The sequence below is a fragment of the Bacillus rossius genome, chromosome 1, assembly GCF_032445375.1.
Source record: "Bacillus rossius redtenbacheri isolate Brsri chromosome 1, Brsri_v3, whole genome shotgun sequence".
Classification (NCBI taxonomy): domain Eukaryota; kingdom Metazoa; phylum Arthropoda; class Insecta; order Phasmatodea; family Bacillidae; genus Bacillus; species Bacillus rossius.
Genome location: NC_086330.1, coordinates 140,934,994 through 140,949,823, shown reverse-complemented (window position 1 = coordinate 140,949,823; position 14,830 = coordinate 140,934,994). Strand labels below are relative to the sequence as shown.

Below are 14,830 nucleotides of genomic sequence, written 5' to 3'. Positions count from 1 at the left end.
ATGAATTATCAAAATAAAAACATTAAACCCTGTGAATTACGTTCACAATAACTTCTAAAAGGAAAACCTTTACATCTTACCTGAAATATGACAAAAATTTATAACAAACTATTATTACTGGATTGCACGGGTTGTTACAAATTGTCTAATTATACTTCTAACCTACAGAATCGTTTCTTAAGACTGATCTAGTTCTGCAATCTTTCTTGTTGATTTCACATCAAACATAAAAAAATATCAAAATATTAATTCCTTGCACAAACTGTTGTCTTTACAATAAAAGATAGATGTGTACAATTTTTGCGCAACTTCCTTTGCAATCGTATTTCTGGAAAACCATGTATTTAACAAACACTTCAAAGTAAACCAACATTAAGCACAATTTTTCATATATCATAGAAAGCTCTTGCATAGATAGTATTTAGTACAAGTATAATTGTTGTGGAAATGTTAACAATGTTATCTTGCCAGATGAACGGGTGGACTGAAGCAAGAGAGTGCTGTAGCTGCTTCAGGGAGGTGCGGGAGCGGGAGCGGTACCGCTGCCAGCTCATGGAGCTGTACAGCACGGCTCTGTGGCAGCTGCAGCACGAGGTGGCTCTCTCCGCGCTGGCCCAAGAGCTGGTGGACCAGGACCGCAGCTGCGCCGCCGCCTGGTGCGCCGCCGGCAACTGCTTCAGCCTGCAGAAGGAGCACGACAGCGCCATCAAGTTCTTCCAGAGGGCCGTTCAGGTACACTGCTTGCCATTCTACTGCCTAGTTGCTGGCCACCATCTCCTTGGTAATTCTTTTTATTGGGTACATTCACATTTCCTCAGGAATTGGTTTTTTTAACTGTATGCTATGAGTGGTTTCTTTCCCTTATTTTACTGGATTTTATTTAGTGTTGTGTATTTGTTTGTTTGTGTAAGTTTGTGTGTCTCTCTCATTTAATTAACAGAAATGTAAAGTTGTCTGATGTGTAAACTTTCTTTTAAATATTTTTTCAAAGGTTATAAACCGTTATCTGTTCATCTTCGTAGACGCTGTGTACCGGTTATAAAAATGTAGCCTGCTCTAGTTGACAAACATTCATATTTGGTCATGTTTATTCCTGCATAGAACGCGTGCACGTAGTCGAATATCGATACAGATAGCTCATCAATTGCATGCAACGTGCGCGCTCTGTCTAGTGCCGAGTTAACTACATTTGATAGCCCACACTCTTTTGTGGTAAGTGTGTACTGCAACGATAGTTATAGCCAAACATTGTACTGGAAAGTTGTCTAAAAACAGGAGACACGTTACACAGCGCATTCTAGCGGAAGTGCCTGATCCTACCGCGTTAACACATTTGCGTTAAGGGTATTTTGGCAATTTTGAATGTTGTTTTATTCCCAGTTGTATGGAGTTTTAAATATCTATTATGGCTGGAAAAATTTGTGCAATGTTTGGTTACAACAGTTTCGATGTTGCTAACTGCTCAAAGTCGTTTTTGAAGTTAAATATCTTTGGGCTCGTTGGTACTGAAGTCGTCTGCGTGTGGCAGCATTAACCTATATATATTCGTTTATATGAACACCGGGGGACATATCAGTGTGCCAAATAAATCTCTGTGATGGTAAACGTTTTCTGGAATAAATTGTATAGACTTTAATAGTGACACAAAGAAATAGTAGCAACTTAAAAAATAACATAATAAATACAGGGATTACAATGTTAAGACTAAGATCCTTAGTTTTGCAGCCTCCAAGAAAATTATTTCTGCCATGAATATCGTAGTAGATAAAAAAATATATAAACGGCAGAATTGTAAACAAAACTTTAAATTTTGTAAATATGATGATTTCTTATTTAATTTTAATTTTGAAATTTTCAAAACTAAATATTAGGTATATTTTTAAACGGTACACGGCTGTTACTTTGCACACAACTTAAAGGAGGTACAATGAACAATTCTGCCGATTAATTTTTTTAATACAACGTACAGAATTTAAATAATCTGAGTATAAAATATTGTGATTTAACTGTCACTTGCCGCTGATGAAAGGAACGAGTTCAACAGTTTGCCGCTAGAGCTCCGATTAGTTCCGAGTTTACTCACTAGATGCCTCGAATATCGCAGGAGTTCAGGCGGGAATATTATTGCTTCGAAACGGTCAAAACACAACACTAGTATCAGCAATAGTAATCAATGAATTGAAAACTGTCTCACGTTGTCGACAATTTCTATAGATATATTTGTCAGCTTTTCAGTGATGTAAATTATAATTAATATGCTTCACTTGTCGTGACAAATTTATTCATAGAATATTTTTGATTTAAAATCATCTAACTACAATTACTGAATTGTTTTAGTAGATAGAGATTTATTATAATAGTTGGGCACCTTAAAAAAACTTATTTTGGAAATACTAAAGTGCTAAATATGATATCTAACCTGTTTCGTTTACATGAACGTCGCAAATTACATTTATTACAACATTATTTCACATATTATCTTAGTGACTTCATAATGTATTTTGATATGACTCTTTACCGTAACACATGAATGAATCCTGCAATCACGGTGTATTAAAATAATAGCAAAATGGTTTCATATAGTAATATAACTTCCAAAATCAATTTAAATTATTAAATTATTATTTATACTTCTATTCAAGAATCGTACATTCAAGACAAATACATAATGTTTAAGATTTTATTAGAATATTTAAATAATTATTGTAAAAAAATTGATTTGCAAAATGACAATGATTTTGTATAAATTTATTTAATTATATTTCTTTAGTTATAATTTATTTAATTATGTTTCTTTAATTATATTTGTACCTCGACTTTAGCTCTGGTAGTATGGGCTATACCTCTGGGTGTAATGTTACATAAATGAGTTATGATCAAAATATTAATAGTTAGTATTGCAACTTTATAGAGATGTTAAAAAAAAATTAGTAACTGAAGGACCAGCTGCCTATGGCAACTTCCTCCCGTAATGATTTAGTTATGTATATAACGATACAAAAATAAGGGACAATCTCTCGATGCTGTCGTTCAAGTATGGTTAACTAAAGGTTGTTTAAAATTACCTTTGGTTTTTAACAATGGATTTTTCACTACCCAAGCATTTATTGTATCACTAACCTTGAGCAGTTAAACATTTTCGTTAGTTACACAAGTTCGTTAGAAACGCAGTTACAAGGCAGTGGCGATTCTTTTTTTTTTTTTCTCTTCTGGAGTCATGTAAAATTATGTTTGTAAACAAATATTGGCCAAAAAGAATTATATATTTTTCAATTTAACTTCGGCTACATTATTTGCAACTATAAATGATCATAGAAACATAAGTTCCACGTGCGCGCACACACGCACGCATATGTATACATGTAAATACTTTTGAACAAGTGAAATGAGGAGTTTTAGCAAATAAACATTCAGGTAATTTTCCAAAATACAATTTTAAAGAACTTTATACTGTGTTCTTACATTTGCAGTTAGATTTATTTAAATTCTTTGGCAAATATTACAATTTAAAAACTTTTTTAAGTATGTCCCGTAATTTTTTTTTAGGTAATTTTATTTGTGTTACAAGAAACTGAAGACCTTGCTGAAGTAAAATTATTATGTATATAAAATGTGTTTAAATGGGTGTGTAATACTTAGATGAAATTGATACAGAATTATATGAAATAAAATTATATTGTTTTACCAGCCTTTGAGCTATCTAGTTTACGTGAAATTGTTATAATTAAACTTTAGGGCCTAACTTTGAATTGCTCGAATATGCAAAAAGTAGTTCACTCGCTCACATACTGGCCAATACAAATTCCAACCCATTGCCAAAAGGGCTGGAAACTTGAAATTTGGGTCGCAGCCTCAATGAGGAAATTCGGAAAAGTACCAATTTTTATTTTCTAATTATTAAAAAAATAAAATTAAGAAATAGGCACGCACCTTTAAAATCTGTGTATACCTTCTTTCGGAAGAACGTTGTTGCAGAAATTATTGTTTACTTCTCATGCTTGTACAAATTGAACAGTACTGTAAATGTATTTGATGACATAAGCAATAATAAGTTATTAGCTGATATTGAATACAAACAATTTTTTTCGTGACTAAAAAAATAAGGTTCTCTGCTTGGCGAGTGATAAAATTATACTAATGTCAAAAGGATGTTATCGGGAAAAAATAAATGAAGTTTTTTTATACCACTGATTCACTACCCATAAAATCAAACTGCAAAGTCTTTGAAACTGGTATCTCACACAAGAAATATAAAACATATTCGTGCTTCATTTTGTATAAAAATAAAACACATATCATATAATATCGGGAGACAGCCTTGAAAATCGTGCATATCACCAGCATGGCCAATCAGACTCATAGTAATGTTTACGATGGAAATATTTTCGGGGTAGTTTTACGCTCAAAATTAATACAAAACCAAATCAGCAATCCTTGTATGATCATTTATAATACTACAAAAAAATCTTCCATTTCCTTCGAATTGTATTGAGCACTAAAATATTGATTTACTTTTTGGCCCAGATTTTATTTGAAGATACTCTGTACAGTTCCGCTTGTTTGCATTGTTTATTTATCAGGTTTAAATCATGGCCAAATTAATTGAAGTGTAACACAAATTATTTATGTATGTGTGTCTGGTTTGGAATCAGTATGATGTACTAGAAAAACTATGTCCTATCAGTGTAATGAATGGTTGTACCCATATAACCATTGAATATTTATGAAACATTTTATTTCTTTGTTTTTAAAGCCGCAGACTTGTATTTTATTTATTTCATTTAGACAACATGCGTCCGTGTTTTCTACATGGCACGCTCTGTAATATTTTGAATGTTATAGTAATTTTGGCTTTTTAAAATCTGTGATTTATGTGCAGTAGAGTAATTTGTAATTTTTTTATAATTTATTTTCATATTTTTAATGATCCATTTACTAATAGTATATACATTTCTCCATTTATTATAATAAACACATACAGTACAACCCGGTTATAACATTCCCGTTTTTAACATTTTCCCGCCTATAACACCATAATTTCATCGTCCCGTCATTTCTCCATTTATCACAATGCTTTAATTTCCCGCCTGTAACAATATTAAAATTTCTACATATCGCCTTTAACGTTCAAATGTGCTTTGATAACTGCCACATTTTGCAGTATCCCTTCCTTCAAAGTCATAATTTAGAGCGAAACCATAGCTAGAAAATACAGCACGCATATACAAACATCAGATGTTTACATTTGAGTAGTTCACCATAGACGTGGTACACACGCACTCCACAACTTGCACCGGATCGACTATCAATATGGCGTCCTGTTCGCGCTTGTTAGCCTATGACTTGTTCCTTTATACTTATGATGCGCATTTTGTGCACTGATACATGGTCGGAAACAGTGCTACTATAGTCTATGGTGCTGGTTTTTTTTTCAAAGGTTTAACATCTTGAGATGGTTAACTGTTCTATGGATATATTCACAGCTTTTGTTTGTGGTTAACCTTTACCGTAATTATTTTGTTTTTTACTTATTGTAGTCACGGTCGTATTTAATTAAAATACGCCATATTGAAATTTTATTCAGGTTTTTGTACGGTTATGATGGCCGATAAATATAAGCGAAAATATATTCTGTAGCTGAAAAAATTCAGTTTATTAACCAAGTGGACAGGAACCCCAACAAAACGCGTGTTGTGATTGCAAAAGAGTTGAATATTTCTGTTTCGACTCTGAACTGTATCGTACAAAACATTTTTTTTTCTTTAGCATATCATTAGGTATTATCTATAAATAAAATTAACCAATTTTCCACTCTATTGCTGTACTTAGTGTAATACTCCTGTATTTTGTGTTGTTTTACCTATACTTTTTAATTTAATCAATCCACGCGTAATTTTTACAAAGTGAAGATGATTTCCTGCTTATAACATTTTCCTGCTTATAACATTTTTTTATGTTGGTCCCTTGGAGAATGTTATAACAGGGTTGTACTGTATTCCATTATTGGAATTCGTTCAGAATGGGTATCACAAGACTACAAAAACTATTCTCCTGCATAAGAAAGGTGATAATACCAGTAAAGAAAATTATCGTCCGAGAGCAATTACGTCTTATATCTAGGGACACCTGTATTTTGCGAATACATTTCGTGTCAAAGTATTTTACAAAACACTAGATTTTTCTTGTAATTATTGGCTGTGGTCGGAGAAGGCTGTTTTCCCGCACTCGACGGGGCCAATGAGGACATAGTTACCGTACCAAACCTCTAAGAAAAAAGCTACAGTTATGTGTGAAATAGCCTCATACGAGATGTATTCGCGAAATACAGGTGTCCTTACTTATATCGAAAAATATTTGAACATTGTATGATAATTTTAAGTATGAAAAGTGCAAAATACTTTCAAATTTAATACATGGTTTTACATCAACTCTAAGTACTAAAACACATACGGCTTATTTTCTACTAAATAAATCTATACACGGCAACTGATTATGAATCAATTGAGTTTTTTTATAAAGCATCTAAGGCCTTGATTGTTTAAATATATTGTTGGATAAATTAACTAAACTAGGAATACTATCAAATGCACAAAAATAGAAGAGTTTGATCTTAATGATATAAAGCATAATCTATCTATTTAGCACAGCCTGAATAATTCATTCCCCATTGTCAAGACTAAAATTAAAAAAACTGCGAAAGAAGCAGTATAAAATAACTATCTCATTATCTTTGCGGGTGACTCAAACATCATACAAACAAAACGAAATATTCTTAAACGCAAGAAAACATATTTTAAACACTGTAAATAACTTAGATTTTAAATCAAAGGATAATTATCAGTCTGTATAATTTAGTTAACAACGAGTTGGAAACAGAACATCAAACATATATCATAGGTGTTACTACCAACAGAGAACTCTCACAAACAATACAATTCCTTTCTGCACAACCTGCAAGCTCCGGTACCTTCTGTAAAAAAAAAAATATATGTAAAACTTTTCCGGAAGTCGTACCATGGTAACGACTAAAATATGAAGCCTTACTTCTAAATCTACTTATCTAGAGAACAAACTGTATTACATTATTTTCATGATTTAAACGATAGCAAAACTAACACCTACATATGAACAGAAGTTTGCTCTTTTATTCATTTTTTTAGTTACGTGATAATTTTTTTGAGTTATAAAGAAATTCAACTTGAGCAGTAAAAAAGAAAGGCTTTTAATGAACAAACCAACTCAATCATTATAGATAACTGTTCAAACCATTTAAGATTCATCCTGTTACATAATTTTTTATATTTAAATACATCTAATGTATAAACAAACCTGAAAAAAAGGCAATAAATTCAGATTGACTTCATTATCGAACTAGAATAAAACACAAAATACACTTCCAGAGAACCACCAAATATATTGCGTAAATGTTTATGCAATGGAGTTAAACTTTAAAATTGCCTTTATTTTTTCAAAAAAATAATTTAAAACTCCAAGCAAATGTAAGAACACGTCTTCTAGATATAATGGAAGATTATAATGCTGTGTCCGAATTTGCCTGAAGAATATACTTGTAGATACTTTGGAAGTGACTTCGCAAGACTGTCAGAAATGGACATGAAGTATGCTATGCAATACGCAAGTAAATGAATCTGTGTAATTCTCGCGTACTTCCAGTTGAAAATACGTCTTCATTTGAAAAATGTTTGGTCATATTTTATATATCATTCAAATAATTTAAGAGGTCGTAAAATAAACATCATTTATTTTGTATTTTACTGGTATCAATAAATAAATTGACAAAATTAATTTATGGATGTTTAAAACGAAGTTTCAACAAACACATGTACATATTTAGCCTACCGATCGTTACTACAAAACAAAAGTACAACAATAATGTAAGTTGCCGTAAATTCACTTGACAGCGATGAAGTGTTAAAAAAAGGACTAATTTCACATGCGTTTAAAAATAAAATCTAAACATCCTTTTTGGCTGGCTAAACATTGAACCTATCCGGATTCGTCAAAGGCAAGTGAAGTATGCAAGGTTGTAAACATGTAAGTGCATTTTTTTCTGATTAATTTTAATAAAATTATGTATATCTCCAAAAAATGTTCAGTCAAAATTAGTATTGTATTGGTGTTTGTATTAAAATATAATGTTGACCGGGTATATTTTTATTGTGTTTTAAGATTTGTTGACTTTTGTGCCTCATGTAGGTACTTTTGGTGAAAAGTGAAAATGTAATTATGTATTATTATGAGGGCCGAAAGCATAACTATATGTTCGTTGGCCGAAATTGAATTGTAGTTATACTTGCAGACCTGCCAACTCTCACGATTTTGGTGTGAGGCTCACGATTTTAAGGTCCATCTCACGCCCTCACGCCAAAATAGTGTTTCATCACAATTTTTCGGGGCCCCAAGATTTTGTTTGTAAAAGTTACAAAACAAGTTTTACGAAAGCTTACAGTAACGAGTTTTCATCAATACTCGAGTCACGTAAAGGAAGCAATTTTGCGTTTTGTAGCGTGTGCCGTGCTGATTTTTCTATCTCGCATATTGGAAGAGGAGACATTGTCAAACATGTCGCTACAAAAAAACCCAACTAACACGTGAAGTGTATTGCTACCAATAAAAAAATTAATTTTGCTGTGAACAGTGATAATAGTGTTACACGAGCAGAATGTTATTTTACATCTTTTAGTTGCGGCCCTGCATGATCACTACACGACAGCGCTAAATTATGTTCACCTAAATTAAATCTGCAACCTATAATTTGTTGAAATAAATTTTGAAGCAGAGACCATGTAACATATGTACAGGTATGTCACTTAAATTTAAAGATTCTCATTGGTTGTTTTTTTTATATCTAACCTGTATTTATGGGCCTGAAAATTTTTATCGAGGACCTCATGATTTTTTTAATTTGAATGTTGGCAGGTCTGTACTTGTATATCTAAGAAAAAGATTTGTATTTTGTATGAATGTAAGTATTTTATTATGTAAATTTTTATTACTTAAACAAATATTTCGTACTCATAATATCTAGTTTCCATTTGTCTTAAGACATAATCAAATGATACACTCAGCAAAAAATATATATTGGTTCACAATTTTTCATTGTTACAATATTTTAAAATTTAAACTTGCTATTCAGCAATATCAACTTCTAAAACGTGAGTAAAAATTATCATTAAATTATATCAATGGCATATTTATTGCATTAGTATTCCTTGCTCCTAATCACTTACTCTGATTGATTACCTTCTGTATAACCTCAGTGATCGTAATTTATGTACACCTTTTCCCCACTAAGACAATTCAGGTGCAGATTCTGGAGCAGTGTTTTTTTATGTACGAATGTGTCAATAAATCCATCAGTTTAGTGGTGGTGTTGAGGGGGGGGGGGGATTACTACTCTTAAAATATCACTTTATCTGTATGCATGATAAAATATCCTTTCGTTAGCTCCCTCCGAAATATTCTTATACAACCTATGACATGTAGCCTACTCCTTAGATATTTTACTTCCAACACGTTTGATTGCGTAGAGAAGGCGATTCTTCGAGTATGTGGCCCTTTCAGAATTAAATTATTATTATTAGTTACAACTGATGTTTATTTCGAGCCTCTTTGACTTCCAGTTCATACATAAAAGACGAACTACCAGTGATGCTTGACGTCACCAGTAGGGATAGCGTGAAGGAGCTCCTCATTTCACCAGACGCGACTGACATACACAAGTATGTATTTATATTGCAATAATAAATTACTAAATTATAGCTTAATTTTTGAAAATATGATTATGTTTTTTACAAGAAGTACGAATGCCAGGACATTTACTAATAACATCGTTTTTAAACATCACATATAAAAACGGAAGTGTAATTAAAAGCCACAAGCTGCAGGTCAGCTAAAAAAGCAAAGCAAACATTTTTCTAGCTCTAGCCTCATGTATACATACTTAAAAACATAATACATTTAAAACACTAAAATTAATGCAATAACCTGCAATATTTTGAAGACAGATATTCAGCTACAAAAAATTCTCCGATAGTATAAAAAGTTCGCCTGTATATATAGTTGCACAGAAAAATACAGTCCTAATCAGATATCAAATATAGCAAATAATACCGCTTTGCAACATGTCATGCTATTAGGTGGTCAACGTTCAACTGTTTGTGTAATACATATACGCACACACCTGTGACAAAATGCGTAAAGAAATAAAATTTGTAGAAGCGCAAAACCTTTGTTGTACACACACACACACACACAGTTAAATATTTTTTTTTTACGGGGGCAGGAAAACTACATTACTGGCCAACTTATTTGAATGTAGTGGTTAGCTGTGAACGAGCGTTCTTGCAAAAGAGATCAAATCTGATAGTTTTGGCCACATAATCAACGCAGTAAAACATACAATTTGTATATCGTATATGTGTAGTGCACCAAATTAATATTTATTATAATTACCTTGGGTTGCACTCGGTTACGTACGGGTTTCTAACTGAAATGTACCAAAAATAGTAATATTTATTCTCTTGCGCTTTGTTGAGGATTCAGTATTCTTGGGTGGGTGTGAGGGACATGGACAGAGTGGCAAAGGGATTGGAAATCTAATGCTCGCCAAGGCAGAGTACACCCTTCCCCCACACCCCTCTACATGACCGGTCGTAAACATGACACCCCGCTGGGCGATAAGAATTCTGAGAACAGCGTCCTCTTTCCCACCCCCCTTCCTTTTTCCGCGTGTCGCTACATCATTCAACCGTACTGCTAGTGCGCTCTGTTGAGGACGTAGATAACTACGCGTGTCTTTGCCCACTCGCGAGAAACTCAGGATCTTAGCCTTAATAACCTAATATTTTACCATCATTTTATGTTGGTATATCTAGCATTGTGGTTTTATGCATAACAGATAATTGGAAGTTCTTGGGATCAAATCCTTGTCAATCACAATATTTTTAAACTTTTTTTATATGACTCATTATTACATTTTAACACCGTAGTTAAAAAAAAAACTATTACTTCCTATTTGCTTAAGTAATTGTTATAATAATATCTTTAAATACATAGCTCAGTCCCTTGGATTGGTTATTTTACACTAGGTAGGCATATAACATTAATATTTTTTTACTGCCAATGTTACATCCGATGTTGGCCCGGCTAAGCAATACAGAATAGTAACAAAACACTTTAATCACTTGAAAAGTTTATGTTTACAGTAAAATCCTGTTAATACTTTTTCAAGGGACTTGATGCTAAAAACTTCTTAACAGGGAAGAATTCTTGAAAAGGAAATAATTAGTTCAAATTCATTTGCTACATAAAAACAAATTTTGCTTAAATTACATATTGTGTTAACTCATAATAACACTTACCAATTATCGTTGTATGGTGGTAAACTATGTAATTATATCAGTAAATTTAATTATTTAAAATGAATTTAATTTAATAAGCACATTAAAAAAATTATCAAAACACTAGCAAAAAAATACAGTAACTAACATTCACTGTTTTGAAAAAATACTGGGTCAGAGTTGTTTGTTGAACACATTTTTGGACTGACGCATCAAAAAATTGTCCAGTTCCCTCAAAACTTCCTCTCACTATCTGGAACATTTGGTGTTCAATGAACAAATAACCTCAGCGTGTCCAGGTGGTAAGTTGGCATGGAAGTGGAATCACCATTGCTGTCACCATTGCCAGTCTCATCTTCAGCTAAATCCTTGTTATGTGCACATAAATCTTCGATGGTTTGTGGCTCGCAAGGTAGAACCACATTTTTAACTGTGACACAATCTTCAAAAATGCATGAAAAATTTAGTTGCTCTTGAAGAGTTTCCAATTGGCACTGCAAGTAGAAGCACATGCAATTGGTTCATTGTCCTCACATGATTCTTGAGGGAAAATATTGTCAACTTATTGAACACCAAAGCCTGCTTTTCTGAAGCAATTGCTAATGGTGGTTGGTTCAAGCTGTAACGTTTTCCACCCCCGACTCACGTTTGTTCGGGCGCCATTGGTTGTTGCATAACTTCCCAACCAAAGGGATTTTCCAGCGGTTCAGTGGTTACCGAAAAATGGCTACACAAGAGTTTGTCGCATCACTTCCACTCAACCAACTCGCAACACGTTGATCCAGTCCTTTTGCAGTCTCGCTTCCTTACTCCTCCCCTGTGCACCTTACACCCACGTTTTCTCACAGCGTCCCCTCCTCCATCTTGACCTTCCTCTTCCTCAGTCCTCTCTTCCGCCGGCAGTCTGTATCCCTCCGCCACACTCCAAATGAGGGAATTTGACTTCACCACTGTTTAGCAAGCTCACTTATTCTAACGAAGTCTAATTTCAGAAAATGTTTAACCACTATTATTGACGTCCTACAAGTTAGTTCACACGCAAAAGTTTCAAGCTAAAAATAAGTGGATCAGGGCGCAAGAAAGTAGTTCCTAGCCAATAACAGCCCCCTGGCTGTAGACAATACTGCTATCAAAGTTGGAAAAAAGTGGCTTAACTGCCATTTTATCAGGGCATGGGGGTAAGCTGCAGTCCACCTCACAAAGCCTTTCCCATGAAGTAGCAAGAAAATGTTTGGTGCGCAGGATGTTGATTTTATAACCACTTATTTTGGTTTTTTTTTTTTTTTCATTCTTGTTATGTCAACACAATGCACTTACAAAAATGCTGTTTCAGAATTTTTATAATTCTATGGTCCATGGGTTGGAGCATGGATGTTGAATCTGGCGAGAAAAATTTAATCTGGATGTTTCTAAGTTTGGATATTTCCTTGAGTTGATTAAAGCAGTGATTCATGAAAAGCAAAATCTTCTGATTTCTGCACCCCATCTTTGCATTCAAAGCTCTCACATAGTCTTCAAAAATGCTGCCTGTCATCCACGCAGACTTGTTTGCCTACTTGCACGGTAATGTCTTTATGTTGTTAAAACACTGTGGTTTTTTTTTTGTTTCCCAATTACCAGCAATGGTAACTTTTCAGTGCCATCCATGTTAGCACCCAATAACACTCTTTCCTTACTTTGTTTGCCTTCGTGGCATGTTTCACCTTTTAAAACAAAGGTTTATCCGAAAGCTTGTTGAAAAACAGACCACTTTCATCCACATTGAATAAATTTTTTTGTTCAAAGTACTTTATTATTGCAGGCAACTTTGTGTTTGTCCAACTCTGGACAGTATCATCACACACTCTCAGATTACCCCACTTACAGTTCAATAGACAATTCCCACTCTGTTCTTAAATGTCGAGCCAGCCATTTGAAGCATGAAATTCAACACTTCTGTTATTTACTATTTGTAAAGCTTTCTCTCTTAAAATTGGGCCGTTCATCAGAATTCCAAGTGTCCTCTGTTTTTAAACCACGCGTAAAATTTCAACCTCTTCGTATTTACCAACCTTCATTTTTTTACACTTTGACAAAACACTAGTAGCCAAAAGTTGGTCTCGCTTTATCATGATTCCATTCAAAATAGATGGTGGCATCCTAAGTTTTTTTGCCATACTGAATCTTAGTATCAAAGGATTCGTATGAACTTCTGAAATTATTTTCAGTTTTTTTTTCCAAACTATAACACCTTCTCTTTAATGGGTCCTCCACTACTTGTAGATGCCATAATGCACTGTTATCCATGACACCAAATGTTTATTATGCTTGATAACCTTATAATCGCACCTAAAACGATCAGAAACCTAAAAAACGAGTAATGGGTGGTGGTAAATATGGTTTGCTGTGTATTTGTCACGTGTTATAACTCGAATAGGGAAAATGGTGTGCAGATGGAATAGCCTCTCAGTCTATACGAATACAAGCAGATGATTGGTCGAAAAATAAACTTGTAACAACGTGGCACACAAGTTTTTACGGTCATTTGTGTTTCTCATTCGTCAGATGCTATGCCTCCAATGGGGGAAGAGGCATGCAGATGGAACAGCCTCTCAGTACCTACAAATGCATGCAGATTATTGGTCAAAAAATACACTTGTAACAGCGTGGGGCATGCTGCAAAGTTTTCGACGGTCTCGTGCAGTTCAAATTATTTCGTTATCGTTTGGCAATAAGTAAATTTTTAAAAATTAATGATAAAAATAGTTTAAAAGTTTAAAGATAAACTTTTTTTTTTTTTCATACAAACGCTGAACATGTTATGCATGAAGCATCTATTAATGCAAATGTTATGACTGGGAAAAATTAACATAGGGATATATGGAAGTGATCAAGGAAATAATTTTGTGAACTTAATAGGTAAGTGGGAAAACTTATTACGCGGGAATGTATTAAGCAAGTTTTACTGTATACACAATGATTTTGAAGTTTGGTTTTTTAAGTTTGTATATTTGCCAACATCGAAGATAAATTAATACCTTTGGATAAAAGTTTATAATGTAGTTGCATTAAAAATGGAAGAGTTCAAAGCAGTCTTTTATTATTATTCCTCATAAAAAAACAGTAGATCATAACTTACATAACAGGTCCAGAAGATGTATCGCATATTCATTGTAGCACGTCGCTTGATTAACAAAAAATAAATTCAAGTTTCTTTGTTTTACTGTGGAACAAAGGTACCAATAAACTTGCAGAAAATATCCCGGGAGGGCGACAACGATCACCCTAGGCCGATGCCAACGCCTGTGGTCAAAAGTTTTAAAAGTCCAAAAATTAATATAAAAAAAAAGTTATGTTTCAGCCTGGCCCCGACCAGCAGGCGTGAAGTTAGCTATTTGTAACTTTACTTCATTGTTTCCGGAGAGCTGCAGACGACGCAGCCGTACTTGCGACAATTGAGCGACAACTAACAAACAACGAAGTTGTCT

The 14,830-nt window shown here is 33.6% G+C and overlaps 1 protein-coding gene across 2 annotated transcripts in view; it reads left to right on the top strand.

Annotated features, from left to right (window-relative positions):
• LOC134546226 (cell division cycle protein 27 homolog) overlaps positions 1–14,830 on the top strand; it is a 106,986-nt gene that overhangs the window by 59,119 nt on the left and 33,037 nt on the right. For both annotated transcript variants that reach the window (XM_063388859.1, XM_063388858.1), the window contains exon 10: positions 507–732. In XM_063388859.1, coding sequence (XP_063244929.1) covers positions 507–732 — 226 coding nt within the window. The remainder of the gene's footprint in view (positions 1–506; positions 733–14,830) is intronic.